The 17471-nt window shown below is 36.9% G+C and overlaps 1 protein-coding gene across 5 annotated transcripts in view; it reads left to right on the top strand.

Annotated features, from left to right (window-relative positions):
- The window catches only part of USP32 (ubiquitin specific peptidase 32), an 86360-nt gene that overhangs the window by 17777 nt on the left and 51112 nt on the right, over positions 1-17471 (top strand). For 4 of the 5 annotated variants that reach the window (XM_026107405.2, XM_064523125.1, XM_064523123.1 and 1 more), the window contains exons 2-4: positions 7776-7903; positions 13465-13570; positions 14136-14254. In XM_026107405.2, the coding sequence (XP_025963190.1) occupies positions 7841-7903; positions 13465-13570; positions 14136-14254 (288 nt within the window). In that variant the 5' untranslated portion in view covers positions 7776-7840. Of the gene's footprint in view, positions 1-5214; positions 5316-7775; positions 7904-13464; positions 13571-14135; positions 14255-17471 lie in introns of those variants that run through there. The other variant, XM_026107400.2, reaches the window with a different exon arrangement.

Below are 17471 nucleotides of genomic sequence, written 5' to 3'. Positions count from 1 at the left end.
AACCATTTCTTTTAACCTTTAGAGAAGCTTCCCCCCCTTAATATTAATTTCTTATGATTCTTACAATTCAAGTGTGAACTGTTGCACCTTAAGCAGCAAGGGTTGCTCTTAAACTTTGGTGTTGCTCCTCCTCAATGTGTCTGTAAACCTTTGAACTTCTTTGCGAGGGAACCGGAGAGCAGCCATATGCTGAAAGGTGGTGGTGAAAGGTGGGCTGTTGGTCTCGCTTTAGGTGCAGGTTGGTTACTGGTGCCCAGCAGAAGCTGGGGTGAATGGCAGTTCTTATATTCTTGACCTCTATTTTTCCAACTGCTGCATCATTAATTTTTTAGGCAGATTTCAAGTACTTATATTGTTAGAATGAAATATACTATTGAGCTGATTTGTAGATATATTAGGTTAAACTCATCATTCTCTACTTTAAGAAACTATGATAGATTATGTAATGTAGGTACTTCCAGTAGTGATGAATCGGCTTTAATATAATTAATTTCTAGCTCTGTTTCCACACAATGAATAAGCAAATATTATTAGGCGTATTTAGTTGCATAATCATATTTTTATGATGACTCCTAATAAAGAAGGTTTACTAACAGTCTGTAACATCAGAGCAACTTTTGCTGAAATAGGTATTTGCTCTCCAGCTTGTTAAGTTTTGCAAAGGTGTTTGTTGTACAAAATTGGCGTATGCTTTGTAGTATGCCCTTTCTCTTGAAGCGATAGAGGTTGTGCTGAATGTTTAACCAGTTATTACTCACAATGCGTTTTAAAACTTTCCAAGATAAAGAAAAGAAGGTGGAGGTGGCATTAGCGTTACAGGATGTGGAAAGAAAAAAGCTTCTAAGATTAATAGAGTACATGTCTGCAAAACTTGCTAAAGCTGTACTGTAGGGGTTGATTTCCTCTAGCTTAGTTTAGTTAAACATAACTTAAGATACTTCTAACAATATTGCTTCAACGTTGCACGTTTTGCTTGCCCAGTCTGTAGTATCTGTTGCCTGAAGACAAACGTTCTGTGATAAGTAAATTACTTGTTTGTTTTATTTGGGCTATTTTTTTTAATACAAAATAAACTTTAAAAATTAGAGTAGTTGAGCAAATGTAAATGTTGCAGAATTTGTCTTAGGCTCTTCACGCTATTAACCTTGATTTTATGCACTCCTGTTAAGATTTTAAGTAGGATGAGGAGGAGAGCAGTAACTTCAGCTGTGTTCTGTGCCTTGCTTTTTTGAATAGTGTATTAGATATAACGTCCCACACATGGGTATCTAACATTAGGCTTCTACATAAAATCAGTTTATATTTTCAGAGGGAGTTTTCCTGCACCTCCCATTCCCACCAGTGACATTGCTAGATGGGATCCACTCTGAAATTCAGGCCAATTCTGTATAGGTGGCTGAATGTGGATTTAAACGTCTAGAGTTGGGCATCTGGGCTTGAATAGTTTGAGCTATAGTTTTATTCTAAAAGGAAAACTCCAAGATGGCTTGGTGATAAATATGTGGAGTGAAAGCAGGGGAAAGAGAGCGAGTACCAGCATGGGATTGTTTTATTGCACAGTTGCTCTTGGGAGGTGTTACACAAATCGCTAGCTGGACACTTGTTAGTTTAAAAAAGAAAAGTAGAATTGTAAGTCTATATAAACAGCATTAGGTTTAAGTAACACCATTAGACTAAAAATATCTTCAGCAATTGGATGAACTGGAGGTTTGTTACAATTACTGTAGGTTGGAGTGAAATTTTTAGCTGAGGTTGCGTGGTTTCGTTTAAACTTTATTAAACAAACTGGAGCTCAGGTATTCCCTGGAGAGTGGGATGCAGCACTAATCTTTTGTTAAACTGGCTTTCACACTTTTGGAAACCATCCAGCAAAAGTAGCATTAAGAAGGTTTTGATTAGTAAAGCTGCCTAGATAGAGTGGCACAGTCTGTGACTTTTCCGTTTGTGGAAAAGACCGTTTGTTTCAATAATGTCATTTGGAAGCAGGCTTCCTTTTAATAAAATATTACTTTTGTATGCAGCTGACTGAGTCAGATACAATTTTAAGAAACAGAATACAGTATTTAACTGTTGAAACTTTTTATTATTTTGAATTAGAACTTCAAGAATATAGAAGCAAACGTCTTACGATGTGTCAGGAATTAGGTGTGCATTTCCAGTCACTTAGCTACATTGCTTTTGCTGCAATAATACTGAGGTTGTGCCATGCGTTTTTGGTAGGTACAATGTGGAGAAAGTTTTTGCTGTGTTGGCTATCGTAAGCTTATTTTGGAAAGTCTTAGGTGTTTCTGTTTTTTTCCACTGTCAGGTTATGAGTGCAGCAACAGTATATCTGAAAGAGTGGTGTCTGTGTGAATGTATAACGAAAGTGGCTTGTGAACAGTCTTTTCTTACGTATTTATAGATGACTTTTTTTAAAAAAGTATTTAGTTGGACTATGCCTTTGGAAAACATGAATGTACTTCATGAAGGAACCCATGATGAAATAGGGTTGTTACTTTTAATCCTACCCTTAGGCATAAATGTAGTTATCTCCATGGTTTGATGTTTGCTACCACTCAAATACCTCTTTATATGTTGTTTATTATTGTTTTTAACAGATGCTTCTTTAATTCATTTGTAAAGTTGATCGACTGGGCAAGTGTCGGTCAATCACTGAGCAAGCATTTAATGAGCCTCTTAAGTCTTTGGTTGAAAAAAGGAAGAAAATAGTCTTAAAATTCTTCCTCTACACTTTTTCTTCTCTTTATTTCCTGCTTCCTCCCTCTAAAAAGAGATAGAAATAAAGAAAGATATCACCAGTGAATACAACTAAGTGTGATTAGTGATTGTTGTCTGGAAGCTGAGGGCTGAGGTTGACATCTGCCGGTTAACAGAGAAAAGCTCGTAGCAAGTAACATCTTTGATCTTAGTTGTACCACCTATTCAACATAAGGATCTGTGGAATTGAGAGAGAAAAGGTAGCTTGTGGGTATGTGTTTCAGTTTATTATTATTATTATATTGGTGGGTATGTGTTTCAGTTTATTATTATTATTATTATGAAAGTAATATTATTATTATTATTATTATGAAAGTAATATTTCCAGAAGCAACTTACTAATATAAGTTAAGACTTAGTTTTATTTCCTCTCTGCAGGCCATCTTGTTCTACCACTCTGCCAAATGATTGGCACTTCAGAGTTTTGCACTCAAATATTTTATTTGTCTTCCAGACTTAGCAAACATTGATAACATCTTTGTTTTCCACTCTGCTTGTTTCAATAGTACTTGCATGTGTCTGGATCTAAATGTATAAAGAACTTATTTTTATAGGGCTTTGCAGATGATTTCAAATGGCCTACATTATTCATTTTAATGCGTCTCTGGGAAGGAATGGAAATAATTATCTTGCTTGCAATTCTCTGACCTGTTTTGTAGTTTCTGCATGAAAACAGTAATATTAAGTGATCTCTAGCACTAATGACTTGCCTTTGAAGTTAAACATACACTAGCAGTATCAACTTGCAGTCTTTTATTAGGTGATATACTGGCAGTTCTTCTGAAGGTGTTAGTAATATTGGTTGAGTAGTCCCCTTCTTCCCCACCTTCTCCCCCCCAACCTCATCCTTCAGCAGGACTCCAGTGTGGTCTTTACTATAAGCTAAAGAATGTTAAATAGAAATTTGGTTGTGGGAAACAGAGGATTTAGCCAGCGTTGGGAAGGGCCTTAACTCCTCCTAGCAGCATGGAAAGCCTGCGGCATTGAGAGCAGTGGGGAAGTGGAGTCCGGAGTATGGAACGCTGTCCCGTTTATGTAAGAGGAAAATGATAGCGAGGTGTGCTAGTCGGCTACCAGCTCATCTAGGTGCCTGAAAATCACATTGAAGGTCGATTTTAGTTTAGTTTAAATGAGTTGTAGTTGAGTAAGTGTTGTGCTGAGGTCGAGTACCTCAGACTCTGTTGGTTGCTTAAATATGCAGCACAATAAAACAGATATAATGATACAGTGCTACCTATTTGCGTAAAGGTCTCTGTCTTGTGAAACTGCAAAACAGCAAATCTACCAAGGTTAAATTAATTCACTGTTCTTTGTTACACTAAAGTTTAGCACAGAAAATATTGCTATAAGCAGTTCTGTCTCCAGAGAGGTAGTTGCATTTCAGTGACTCCTAGAAACCTGTAACTTATTAAGCACTTAAGGATGTAAGGTGGTATATAAAAGACTCCTCGAGTACCAGTATGGGCTACAGTTTAGGTTGCCAAATTACAAATTGCTTTAATTTCTACTAATACAGATAAATCTCGTAAAGGCGTGATCAATAAATTTCATGAATGTGAAAGTACTTGGCTGACTAAAATCACCAATTCTAGCACATTGTGTATAGTCAGTTCACATTTATTGGATAAATAAAATTTTCCATTAGAAGCGTAACTGGAAGTTTTACATGACTGTGGGGTATTGTATTTTTCAATTAATCAGAGAAAGAAAATAGTGCACAAGTATAGCTCAGCAAGACTGTACCTGTGTTGCTATTGAGCAGTTCTGTTGCTGTTGCAGTAACTGGGAACACCAGTGACAGCAGCTGGAAAGTAGCTGGAGTTGTGTGAAAGGGCTGTGGCCAGAAACGCCTGGGTTTGTCCGGGCGGCTGCAGCACTGCCGTGCGGGTGTGCAGAGCCCCTGCGAGCAGAGCCCCTTCCCTGCTCCCCACCCTGGTGCCGCCGGCTGCGGAAAAACTGTAAGCACTGGGAATAGGAGATGCAAAATGAGTAGTCGGAAATGAATGCTAGAGGCGGGTTTCTTTTGTTTGTTTTTAATTATTATTCCTAATACATAGGTAATAAGATAAATGCTACTATTAATTTTGTTTGCTAGTGGAAAGAAACTGTGGTCCTAAGTTGAAACATATTCTGATCGTGTTAGGACTGTTGTAAGGAGAGGGAAGGGGGAAAAAAAAGAAAACTTCTGCAGACAAAAGAAAGGAAATTAAATCTCTGAAAAAAATCCTGAGATTTTGTTCTTAATCAGAAGGCTCAATTATGTGGCTCTTATCAGAGCACACTCCTACAGTTAAATGTGCAGATGGAAACAGGCCTAAAGTATGTAATTGTTCAGGTTTCACTACAGCTTATTATATTATGAAAGCTGCTAAAATTGTTCTGGATATGTACTGAGATATCTTTGAGATTTTTGTTTTGTTTTGTTTTTCCTCTTTTATGACTGAAAAGCTTTTGGGGAGAGGAAAGATAACTGAGAAGTCAATGAGGGGAAAAGTCCCACAGAACTTTCTGTACAACTTCAGCTTTGATTAAATTCTGATCTTTTACTAATAACTGTAAGTATACAAACTTCTGTTTAACAAAAACAACAGAAGAAAAACCACTTGGTATTCAGATTCACCAACATAATATGAATAATTTTTATGAAAAGTCTGAATTTTCTGTGCAGTCAGGAAACTAAACCTGAAATAGTGTTCAACTTGTATAATTTGAATTATATAAGAAAACTGATAATGATATGATGCTATATGCAGTGGCTGTGTTGTGCATGTTTAAAATTTATGTTGCAGTAACCAACAATTAGGTTACTTCAAAGTCTATTATAATGTGTAAAGCCTTAAGCATCTGGTTAGTTAAGACTTTGTGTGTCAACTTTTTTGCTGAATGACCACAAAGCAGTTTGGATTGGTGAGGAGTTCAAAAAACTTTAGCAGAATGGGAGAGTAAAGACAGAATCCTGAGTCTGTTTTTAATTGAAAATACGTGTGTGTGCACATAATAAAAACCTAAGAAATTAAAAAAAAAAGTTTTCATCAAAGAACTGTTGCTTAGCTTTTGACTAGGACCTAGGTTGTGTGCTTTATTTGCCAAAATACTGAAGCCAGTAGCTTCCCTACTTTTGTCCCCTTAGAAATCTTAGGTTTTTACTTTATTAAGCGTTATGTGGTAGTGTTTTGTCCCTCTCGACTGAAGGTTATTGCAGTTATGTTGTGGGTAAGGGGGGGAGACCAGGTGAAGTCACCCTCTGATGTGAAGCACTCTCCTGTTAATTTCCTCCACATGTCTACGAGAAAGGCTGAGGCTCGAGGGTCACTTACTTTGCAGAATCTTTATTTTGCTTCCCGTTTCCTTAATTCAGAAGAGCTTGGGGGTGGGTGGGTGGAGAATGTCACTTAAAACTGTAAATATCATGTCTGAGAGTCTGTTTCCAATTAGCTAAGGAAGTTCTCGGAAGAAAACTAATTGGTGTGCCTAACAAAGTGTGCTAGCATTTGTTAAAGCATCACATTTAAGGGCATAGTGAAAGGAAATGAGTGTATGTACAGATGTTAATATGAAATGATGACATTTAAACACCATATATGCCAGGTAACTGTATTATACCGGCATTCTTCTGCCATATAATTGAACTTTGTTTATTTTATCAAAACAAGATATTTGATGGTAATATCTTGGGTATGTCTTTTGCCAAATCCGTGCTTATTGACAGCACCAGTGCAATCCAGGTCACACTTTCAGTTTATATCTTAGATCCATGAAATCTTTTTTCCCCTATAACAAAATTTGGGGAAGAAAAAACCCACAGCCCAAGTCTGATTTTTACAGACTTGTGAAGTTAAGTTACTAGTCTGTGTAAACTTTGACTAGGATTAGAATTAGGAATGTTTCAACATGGTTTATTTTTTAGGAACCATTTTCTCTTCTGATGAATGAATTAACTGAAATGTAAAAGTCTCAGTGCTGTGTGAAGTTCCGAGGTGTCCTGTTTTAATGTGGCTGACAGAAAGCTTGACACGCTTTTGGACGTCAGTGTGTTTTCTGTCTGGCTGCTTGCTTCAAGGGAATGAGAATTGTCTTACTATAAATACAGTGAAATAGCTATCAAGTACAGCATAATTTCTTTAGGCTTCTGGATAGTAAATAGCTCTTTTTACGGTGTGATCCAGGACATAGTGTGTTATTTTCTGCAACTTGCTTTTCATAAAGCACTTAGATTTTGTTCGGTGGGATACTTGAATGTATACTTTATGCATGTGGAAATAATGCGGTTCCTTTCCTTACTCTGAGCCTCTGGGGCACGTTGTTAGAAAGTTTCTATATGCTTGTAAAATATGATGCAGGGATTGCTTTTCAGGAAGCTCATGAGCTTCCGTAAAGGAGATTACTTCCAACTTTTCATTTATACAGTTTGTAAGCAAGTTTGAAAAGGCTGTAGCTGGTAATCAGTTTTTAGCTGTGCAAGAAAGGTGAAGAAATATATTTAGTCTAAAATTTAGCTATAGTATTTAAATTCATGCTTCACTGTACTGTCTTACGAACCTGTAAGTGGCGATTCAATATTTTTTTCTACAACAAAGTAGACTGCTTGCTGGATAAAAGTGCTTGAAGCATTCTTTTGGAGCCGCTCTTAGTAAATGTTCACCACCGTTGGTTACAAATCATTTGTCTGGCCTATATGCAATGTAAAATTGAATGTAAAACTAGCTTACTTTCCTTTTGCATGATAATGGTGTTTAATTTGGAACAGGCATTATAATATGCTATTGTAGTCGGAGAAAACTTATGCAGTGAACTGTTGTAATCCTTGATGCTAACTTTAGTTCTACTTGACTTCTCTCATTTTGGAAGATTAGATTATTAGATCTCATTTTCCAATAGTCAGATTTTTCCACTAGTTAAGTGAAATCAGGCATTTTTTCTAATCTTTTTATTGTGAAGTTAAATATTAAGTGTATAGGATTTGAGTATCCTTGAGCTATTGCACCTTTATTGAATAAATGTCTCTCCCTCCCCAGTTACAGACATAGAGCTAAAGCGACTGAAAGATGCTTTCAAGAGAACTTGTGGACTCTCGTATTATATGACCCAACAGTGCTTCATCAGAGAAGTTCTTGGTGATGGAGTTCCTCCAAAAGTTGCTGAGGTAACCTCCTGTGTACTTAACTGTTTTTTGGTTTTTGTTTTTCCTGGGGATGTATTTGCAGTTGATAAAGTACATCTGCAAATGTGCACACGAAAACATGCCTATTTAGGTACACAGCTAATTTAATTTCTTTCCATTTTTCATTCAGTATAACAGTGTAAATCCTCTGTCTGAGGATAATGTGCCAGACATGGGTATGGGCTGTCACTCATGTGCTTGACTAAGCTGCTGGCTCAAACCCAAGTAATAGGTGATAGATGACTTTGAAGTACACCTAAATATCCATATGTAGATTCGGGGAAGTGAAAGGTTGGGAATGGTTAATGCTATATATAGCCCTTATAGAGGACTTTATTTACTGTGGAGATACACATGCTGCTGGTTTGTCTGAGATTCTGTTGGCTTTTGCTTTGTTTTCTGCAGAATTTTTTTTTGCTTTTGAATTGTACAGAATAATCTTTACAAGCTCTTAAAACTAATTTTATTTATAGTAAACATATAAATGAACTGGAATATATCCAGAAATGAAATATGTTACATGGGTATAAATATTGTATATATAAAATAAAGTAGTAATACCATCCTGCGCACATTCATGTTTAGAAAAATATTTTCTTTCATAAAGTTGCCTCTGATTTGAGAAAGGATTTAAAATACCGTTGCTAGAGAAAGAATAAGACTAGCCAGACCTTTCAAATGATATTTTGCTCCATGTCACTTCTAATCACAGCTTCTATTTCTGGTATCTTGAGCGTTATTGACCTCACAGGCAGCATACAAGCCTTCCAGTTTTATTTAGATAATGTGAGTAGTGAAGTATGCAATGCAAAAGGTTTAACAGTGTGAAATATATTCCAGTGATATTATTTCCTTGTGTAGTTTGAAGACTTACTATGGGGAATAGCTGTTTTGTCTGTGAATGTAGAAGGTTCCTTTCCTAAGCTGAATCTTTTCTTTGTTCTTTTTTCTCCCAAGTGTTAACAAAGACGACGATCTTACTTGCTTCTGTAATACAGTTGACAGTTTGATTTATGTGGATGTTCAAGCACTTAACAGGAAATACTGCAATATATATTAGCACCTATCAGATTAAAAGAAAGTGTGTGATTTGCCCATAGCTTAAAGCAGGACTATTAATTTCTATATGTGTTATCTGGATGCTTTTACTATTAGTAGCCCTTACGATAAAAGCAAAAGTGTGTCCTGCGCTACATACGATTGGTTTGAAATAATTTAAAATGTCTGGAATTTTACATTAAATTCATTTGTACTTTTGTATCGTTTTATTCCAATGTTAAGGATTAACTTACTGCTTTGAATGATATGGACTTTGTGGTCGGGAATAGAAACTATGGGTTTTCAAATGCTGTCTACTAGTTACCTTCTACTGTTTTAATAAATCTGTGCTTAAGGAGACAGTTTTGGTGATGATTATCTATTTTAATTCTTGGTTCTCAGGTTCCAGTAGGTGAAGTGAAATTAATGGAAGAGTCACGATTGTTTTCTGATACTATCTCACCATTTGGGGACATTGTCATCTCAAAATTTTAGTACAAATTATGGTGAACTTCTAGTATTCGTATTTAGCCAGTGTATTAGCTCTGTCTGTGAGCTTGAATATTGTAAATTCTGTGAAGAGAAGCGAAGACACTTAATTTTTGGTGGACAGCAGGTGGAGGGTGTACAGCGAATGAGGCCAGACTCTCTTCAGTGGTGCGAAGTGATGGGATGAGAGGCAATGGACACAATCTGAAACACAGGAAGTTCCATCTGAACATAAGGAAGAACTTTTTTCCTGTGAGGGTGACTGAGCGCTGGAACAGGTTCAAAATCCGTCTGGACAGGATCCTGGGCAGCGTGCTCTAGGTGACTCTGCTTGAGCAGGGGGGTTGGACTAGGTGATCTCCAGAGGTCCCTTCCAACCTCAACCATTCTGTGATTCTGCGACAAGCTCTGCCAAATCTTTTTATGGTGATTTGCTGCTCCAAGCTGTCTATTTTTAAATTCTCTGAAGTTTTCATTTTTATTCATAGTCAGCAGAATATAAAATGTCTGTACCTAACTCATCCAGTACAGTCTGGCACCTTGTCTCAATCCCATCAATGGGTTAAGCTTAAATGCTAGGAGTTGTATTGAATTGCTGAGTATTGCTATACGTTTGTTTTTACCAGTTCCACTCTTGAGTTTATGGGGAGAAACAATGTTAGTCAAGAAGTCTGGAAGCCTGAAGAGACGGAGAATGCCATCTTCATTTACATTACTGGAAATTAAGACTTATTTAAATCAACATAAATTCTTCTAAAATTATACCACTGCAACTAATTAGAAACTGAGTCCTGTGACGACTTCTTTTTCCAAACTCTGTGTGCTATATAATTTTAGTAAAATCACCATTTTTTTAAATAGAAAAGAAAACATGTGATTATACTCTTTAGTTATCCATGAAGGATAACATGTCAGAAAAGATCATCTTTTATTATAAGTTGTGATGGGGAAAACAGTGATTTCACTGTTTCATTTACTCCTGTATCTTTTTTTTTTTGGTCATGGAAGTTCCATTAATGTGAAATATAAGAATTCTATCCCATTTTGTGCTGCTAGTGTTTTTTTAGATCAAAAGTAATTATATTAAGACCTAAACTGTAGTGTTCAGCTGGCCGCTGAGCTGTATATTTTTAAAACACTTATGATTCCAGTGTTTAAATTATTTATTTGCATGACTGAAGGAAAATCACTTACATACATAGTGTAGCCTTGAAGGCATCTTGTGAAATCAGAATGATTAGAAGGAGAAAGTGTGGAATTCAAATCTCTGCCATGACATTGTCCGTGAAACATATACAATCACTGTGTCCAAACAGAGCACAAATTTAGTGCTAGTAATTTAGCCCCTCAGCATTTGTAATAGATTAAACTGAAGTAATAGAAGAGGATGATCTGAACATCCTGTGGGAAGTTAATCCATTTGGGCAGTGCTATGTCTTAAGCATAGCAGAATGAAATCGTGGGTCTAAATAATGTCTTTCCTAGAATGAGATCCTTCTGTATTATAAGCCTAATTTAAATTTACTTGCCTTCAGATATCTTGTAATAGTCTAAGTATATACTAATGAAAGCAGTAGCTTGTTGGATAGACCGGGAGAGGACAAACCTAAGGTAACCCACAAAACCGTATCTGGGTAAGTGTTTCCAAGGAATCTGTCAGATTTGCTGTTAGGTCTGGTAGTAATTGTGATGGTACTCATGTGAGCAAGACTTTGGAATTTTTTTCTACCTAGTTGCCTGATGCTCTTTAGGTGATCTAGAGCACGTGCTGCAATGAATTCTGCTACTCTGCGTCCTGTTGACGGAATGGCAACACTGGTAGATTTTCCACAGCTTGTTACAAGCAAAGCATAAAGGGCAGTTAGAGTAGTTAACATAATGTAGCTATTTTGTCTCAGGTATTTCTTTTTCTTGTTTTTGCCACCACAATACTATGTGGCTTAGCCAGATCTATCCATCGCAGTGCCCTTGACGGGCCCACAGCTGTCTTTGCTCGCGCCCAGTCCTGCCTTAATTTTTACTTGAGATGGAAAACTACCTGAGATGGTAAGAGCTGATGACTCACTCACATGACTCTGGTATTCGGCTCTCTCTTCCACCCTTTCTTTACTTGTGCTGTAAGAGTGAGGATTCTGGTGGCAGCATGGACGCTGCTGTTACTGGAGGGTATAGGCAGAGGGGCCTCTTAGCCCCCGAATCTTTCTGCTTGTGTCACTTACCTTACTGACATCTCGTAAAAGCCTCACTGTGGTGTTATTGCACCAGTCTTCAGCTGTTTGTTTTGAGAGAGAGAAAATTTTTTACAACAAATGTAGACTTAAATTTTGCTTCATCAGTGTAGAAGGCACAAATTCTGCTGAAGTACTTAACAGATTTCTTGGCTTATAATTAGAGTAACAATTATTGATGCCCATCAGGTCTTTGGCATACAGCCTGCTGGCATATAGACCTGTGTGAATGATACGATACTTTTGTCTGTCTTGGTTTGGGAGACATGGAACTTTAATTTTGCAAAGGGCTTTCAGCCTGTCGAGAATTGGTTTCCTTTGTACTACACTTTGTTGTAATGTTGTGCTGTCTGACCCCTTTGAGAGGCCAAATTGATAAAAGATTGCCCTTGATTAAGCAAAATGTCCTACATCGTTATGGTAGGATCTAGATGTTCTTTTGCAATTGAAATGCCATTTATTTTACATCAGTTATTTTGTACTAGTTGCACAGTTAGTTTAACCTTAGCTACTTGTTTCTACCCTGAAGTCACCCACTTTCAGTGAACTGTGTTAGCGAAACCCAGTAACAGAAATGGTTAGTTCGAATCCAAGTTGGCTCCCTGATTTCATCCATAGTCCTGCTACATGAATGCTTGTTTTCGTGTAGGAAAAAAAGAATAGGAAGAAAAAAAAGGAATGCTTGTTTTCGTATAAGAAGATAGGAATAGAAGTAAATAAATAAATAAAAGGAATGATTGTTTTTATATATGTTTAAATTAGCAATGAATGGGGGGGGAAGAAGCTGGAAAATACTAAAAACAAAATGAAACTGCAGAATTGCTAATTTCCTTGTGTGTGTTAATCACAGAAGTTTGCAAATAAGCCCAAATGTAGGTACTTCATATTCTTCCAGTGTGTGTGTCTGCAGTCTTTTCTCTTCGGAGGCGTACAAAACTCTATTGTAGTTAAATATAGTTTTGATTGTTTTAATCTAGTTTCAGATTATTCCTTTGTTTTTCAGAGGTAATTTAATGCTTAAAGTGTTCACTGGACATACCCAGCAGGTTTTTGATCTGAATTCTGCTGTTTTTGAGGGGGTCTAGTACATTGGTAGGTTTTGTGCTGTAAAAACTGGACAGTCAGAGCCCTTCTGTGATGCCTTGTTCTGAATGAAACAAGATCAACCTTTTGTTTTATCCCGCCTCCAAGTTAAGGCATCAGTCTCTTCATTGAACTGTGCTGCATTGTTTTCTGTTTCCTAACTGTGCCCAAGAGATCTATATTAATTTTATTCTAAAAAGGGGAAATCTTTGTGTGTAATAATTCTTGTCTTAGTGATTTATTTCATGTTCTCTTATGTGTGCATGTTTTCTGTCATGGATGCTTACATATCTGAAGGTAAAAATATCAGGATTATAAGCAAGTAATGAAACTTACTGGGAAAATGATGAAATGGCACCTGTGAATAAGCAAGAAAATGTTTTCATTGAAGGATTGTAATAATTTCTTTTACATTGTTATTTATGAAAAGTATCTGCCTCTTAACAAATAAGACTGAAATTTCTCTCCTGAATTTTAGTGTATCCTAAAAACTGGTTTAGGATTATAGGTACAGGGAAAGCGAATGCAGATGTAACACAATTTAGTTTTGACAGCATGTTTAGTTGAATGTGAGACGACAAACCCAGAAAACGATTGTAAAATAAAGCCCCAGGATAACTTGTTGCTTTCAGTGTTGTCATCTCTGTTCTCCCCATGTCTGTTCCCAGTTAAAGACTTGCTAACTTTCCTGTTCCGTTCTCCTAGGTTATCTACTGTTCATTTGGAGGAATATCCAAAGGGCTGCACTTCAATAACTTGATAGTGGGATTAGTTCTACTTACAAGAGGCAGAGAGGAAGAGAAAGCAAAATGTAAGTAGCGTAACTTACAAGTGTATAGAGTGTGTAAAAGACATTTTCTTGAAGCAAGCTTATATTGTGATATACTCGGTAACTATTTTTGTATGTAATCAGAGCATAAAGGGTTGCCAATGTAGTATCATTTTAAGACATTATTAGCTATATATCTTGAAATTCAATGCATTTTAGTTTCCTGTACTCAAAGTGGAATATCTGATATTTCATCATGAGCGTAAATGTTAAGATCCTACAGAAAGACTGTTGAGCATCGCATGTGGGCAGAGAAAGGAGAATAGCACTGATGTTTTTCAAAATGAGTGAAAGCATCTGCCTACTGACTTGCGTTGTTTCGTCGTCTTGTTAATCCGAATTTGCTTTCCTTTTGATTAGTGGGTAATGGTAAAAGAAAAAGGAAATATTTCTCAACCTAAACTTTGAGCTGTATTGGAGTTGAACGAATCTAAAAGTTTCTAGTGCTTTAGTCATTGCATAGTTTTTGGCCTTTTCAGCCAGTTTAAACTTAATGTTTGAAAAATGTAACTACTGTGGCTGCTTAAACATTTCTCTTCTTCCCCAGACATTTTCAGTCTTTTTTCTAATGAATCTGGGAGTTATGTTGTCCGTGAAGAGATGGAGAAGATGCTGCATGTGGTTGATGGGAAAGTCCCAGAATCGCTCAAGAAATGTTTTTCTGAGGTATTTCATAAAGGTTTTATCCTGCTGCATTTACAAAAATTGAAGATTACTATTATTTTGGGCAGTTTGTTTTCCTTTGTCCTATGCATGCAAATTGGTCTCGTTCAAACAGAGTGTAAGTTTAGAGGTTTTTATCTTATATCATATGTGATTTGCATTGATGTGAATAGCAACTTTGTATATAAATGTAGGTGCTCTCCATGCTGCTTTACTTAGTATGGTAGTTTGAAAGATACCATTTCCTAAGGTTAACTATGTTATCATATTTAAAAATTAATATTGCTAAGGGGATTTTCTTGATTATTGTGGACATTTTATTGCAATCAGGAAAGAAATCTTGAACACAGGTCTGAGAGGAGAAAGAAAATCTGCTCACCGGCAATAAGAAAGCCTACCAGCAGTTGTTGTTGTTTAAAAATAGGAGTTTTGGAATACAGTCCTAAAATGAAATAGGTTGGAAATGACCTCTGGATGTCTCTGGTCCAACCTCTCGCTAAAAGCCAGGCCCATCTACAGCAGAGTACTCAGGGCCTTGCCCAGTCAAATTCTGAATATCTCCAAGGATGGAGATTTCACACCCTCTCTGGGCAACCTTTTCAAATGTTTGACTACTGCCATTGTGAATAGTCTTTTTTCCTCATGGTCTCTTAACCTATACCAAACCTTAAGTTTCATGTGTAAAACTTTGTACTTTATGTGCGAAAGCCATCTCTCTAATTTTTAAATTCAAGCAGAACCCACTAGTGGTAAGTGTAATAGTCTTTAAATAGATGTTTGGTTCAGGAGCCTTAGTTTGAGCACACTTTGCTGTTTCCAGTTACCTCATTGATTTGTTGCATTCAACAGAAAAAGCTTTGTAACTTCTGTCTCATTTTGCCTGACAGGAGCTACAGTATGTATTTATGCTTTAGGTTGGTTGAGAGATGTAATCTTTGAAGCTCAATGAAGTCCTCCGCTAAAATGGGCTATGTTACATTTAAATGTTCCCTGATGCTTCTTTGCCAATAGTGATCCTGATGAATTGTCAGGTTCGTTTGATTCAATTCCTGTTGTCAGAGGAGTATAGACCACCAAAATCTAGGCTTTACACGTTCCACTGGAAAAGCTGTTTGAGAAGAAGCAGCTTCATTTGTGGGTTTCAGAGTACTTGATTACCTTAAATTTTATTGTACTGTATTGAAGATAACCTTATGCTAGAAGACACGTAAAAGGCATTGGCTGAGGCAGACTCATTTATTCTGGTGGTGTTGTTATGATGGCTTCATAGGCAATGATTACATTCTTCATTCTTGGCTGAAACCTCAAATCACTTGTGTACTGCAGTCCAGTTTCTGGAGCTGACCCACTTTAGTGTTTCCTATTTATAATTTCCCATCAGTATGGCGTGATGAATTATGCACTAAAAGTTAATCGCATACTGTCCAAGAAATTTAGAAATACTTTATGAAGCTGTTTCGGAAGAGAAGTATCTATGTTACTTGATACCATTTTCCTTTTCAAGAAAATGCTCTATATTGATTTTCTTTTAAAATGAAAATAGTGTAATAACCCTCTCAGCAGGATTTGCTGGCCTGTTAATCATACTAAGCCATTGCTGGATAGTGAGAAAGTTTTATGTTCCTGCTGCAGGAAGGCCTTCCTTCCTGCTATATGGCAGATGAGTTTATGCTTTCAAGGATGATGTTTATAGGGACTTTTATTCTTTCCTGCAGAATTATTGCATGTACTCAACTAGAAATATGAGCTTTAAAATATATCTGGCTTTGTCTCCCTCTTGTTTCTGAAACACAGGAAACAAATTCACTAGTGATATCTGTGTTGCTGTAGTTGCTTGCTTGAAATGTGTGGTTCCCCCCGCCCCCTCCAATCCAAAGCCGTCCTGTCTCTCATCTTCCTTGTTTCTCTAATCAATTGGAGCAGCAGAGAATCTCAGAGAAACACAGCACAGTTCTTGCTCCGTTTTCAAAAAAACAGTGGAAAAAAGTGGAGGAAAGGTAGAATGGAAGGTAGTAAAAAAATCATCTTGTGTCTGATCTAAATTGCTATAGAAATGAAAAAATACATTTTAGGCTACGTTTTACTTCTCTGTTCATTTGGTAGTGGATTTGATTTTACTTACGTGGTATTTCCATAATTGGTTAAATCCTGCAAATCTTGCAAAGTCCAAGGGTTGTCTTACCCTTTTCCTCACTGTCATTCATTTCCCTTGTGCTGGCTCAAGCATTCGTGTGACTCCTTGATCAGCTGGACTGGGAAACTGATCTGGCTGAAAAGTAACCTCTTTTTCTGTAACTCCTAATCCTCTAGGTTATTTTTCAGCCAGCTCTGTTTTGCCACATGGCTGCACTAACGTGACTGCAATCACAGAAGAGAAGGGATCAGAACAGTGCTGGGAGGAAGAGGGTAGGACTCTTGCTCTCATGAGTAGTGTGGGTTTATACAGATTAAGTTGAAGATGGAATACCAATGTAGACTCCATCCCGACTTCCTTGAATTACTAGCATGTGGAAGTGTGTGATTAGTAACTGTAAGTATTGGGGCATTTTTACCATTTTTTTGTTGCATATATCCAGTGGGTTAGTCTGCCCTGTGTTCTGCTACCGAGTTCAATTTAATTAAAGACAAATGAGTGAGTAGCACAACCCTCAGGTTTTACAATGGAGAAACAAATGAATCATGTTCATAAATTCTACCTTTCTTCTCTGTTTGGAAGGTTAGGGAGTCGTTCTTCTCTGTCAATTATTAATGAAGGCTGCCTCCTGATAAAACCTGTAATTTTGATGGGTTTTGTTTTGATTCTGATTTATTTTGTTGACAGCCCCCTTCCCTCCCCAGCTAGGTTGAGTACTTATTTTTTTATTCTAAATAATTGATTGAGTGAACTGTGGAAAATAAACTACTTTGTCCCAAAGCATTAAAAATAAAATCCCTCTAGATATTAACTGGTAATTCTACAGTTTGTGTGTGTTAACAGATTTTGAAAGACAGTGATCTGCATGTGAGGAAGTTTTGTAAGTGTATTACTGAATATAGGTATTGTGATTTCAAAACCAGAAGTGTAACAAGTAACACACAAAGATTTAGCTATAGATTGAAGCTTCCACATCTGGAGGCTTTATGGTTTGGAGCTATGCGGATTTCACTAGGTCTGTGATGGTTCCAGATGCTTCATAGCTTGGAGAGTTGTTTACCAAGAATTACCAAGGCATTTTTAAGG

The sequence above is a fragment of the Dromaius novaehollandiae genome, chromosome 19 (genome assembly GCF_036370855.1).
Source record: "Dromaius novaehollandiae isolate bDroNov1 chromosome 19, bDroNov1.hap1, whole genome shotgun sequence".
NCBI classification, from domain to species: domain Eukaryota; kingdom Metazoa; phylum Chordata; class Aves; order Casuariiformes; family Dromaiidae; genus Dromaius; species Dromaius novaehollandiae.
This window is presented reverse-complemented; position numbering and strand designations above follow the sequence as displayed.